The 604-nt window shown below is 35.6% G+C and overlaps 1 protein-coding gene across 1 annotated transcript; it reads left to right on the top strand.

Annotated features, from left to right (window-relative positions):
- Positions 1–98: 98 nt before the first annotated feature.
- VCUG_02656 (uncharacterized protein) lies at positions 99–604 on the top strand (the record flags this gene model as incomplete). The annotated part of the gene is made up of 1 exon (XM_008077472.1): positions 99–604. A coding segment is annotated over one exon (506 nt), but the record flags the coding sequence as incomplete, so codon positions are not given.

Below are 604 nucleotides of genomic sequence, written 5' to 3'. Positions count from 1 at the left end.
CCGAGTTGTCTTTTTTATATGATGTACTGTAATTTTTAGGTATCGAAGGCTCCTAGGTACGATTATATTATTGATTTTTAAATGCCTCCTGGTCATTTTTGTTTAACATATTTAGAAATTTATTTGTAATCCAGTCGGCAAAAACATTTACTTTTTATGCTAACAACAATAAAACTATCTCTACTACAACTATAAGAGTAATAAAAGTGCTTGAACAAAGAGAGCTTCTTCAGGACGCATTCCAATTCATCAAGAGAGGTAAATACAGGTTTGGTAGCTCATTCTTCAAGCACAAATATAGAATAATGAGGAAAGTGATTGCAGATGAAGATGATAATGCGCATTGCAGTAAACTGTTGTGTGAAGCGGCTTTGCTGGAGAAAAAACAGGATATATCTGGTGCTGAACAGATATACAAATGCTTACTAAGGGTGATTAACAGAGAATATCGGACAGAATCATTTGTTAAGTATTCAAAATTTCTAGTAAGAAGGGAAGAGTTGCAGTTGGCGAGGAAGAACCACGGAAAAGCGATCGCACAACACTTGGATGTTTACGAAGAATATTTGAGTATGGAACGGATGTTAGGCGACAAGACGAGAAC

This window comes from Vavraia culicis (assembly GCF_000192795.1).
Source record: "Vavraia culicis subsp. floridensis unplaced genomic scaffold supercont1.104, whole genome shotgun sequence".
Classification (NCBI taxonomy): Eukaryota; Fungi; Microsporidia; family Pleistophoridae; genus Vavraia; species Vavraia culicis.
The sequence above is the reverse complement of the archived record's forward strand: the minus strand, read 5'-3'. Positions and strand labels throughout refer to the sequence as shown.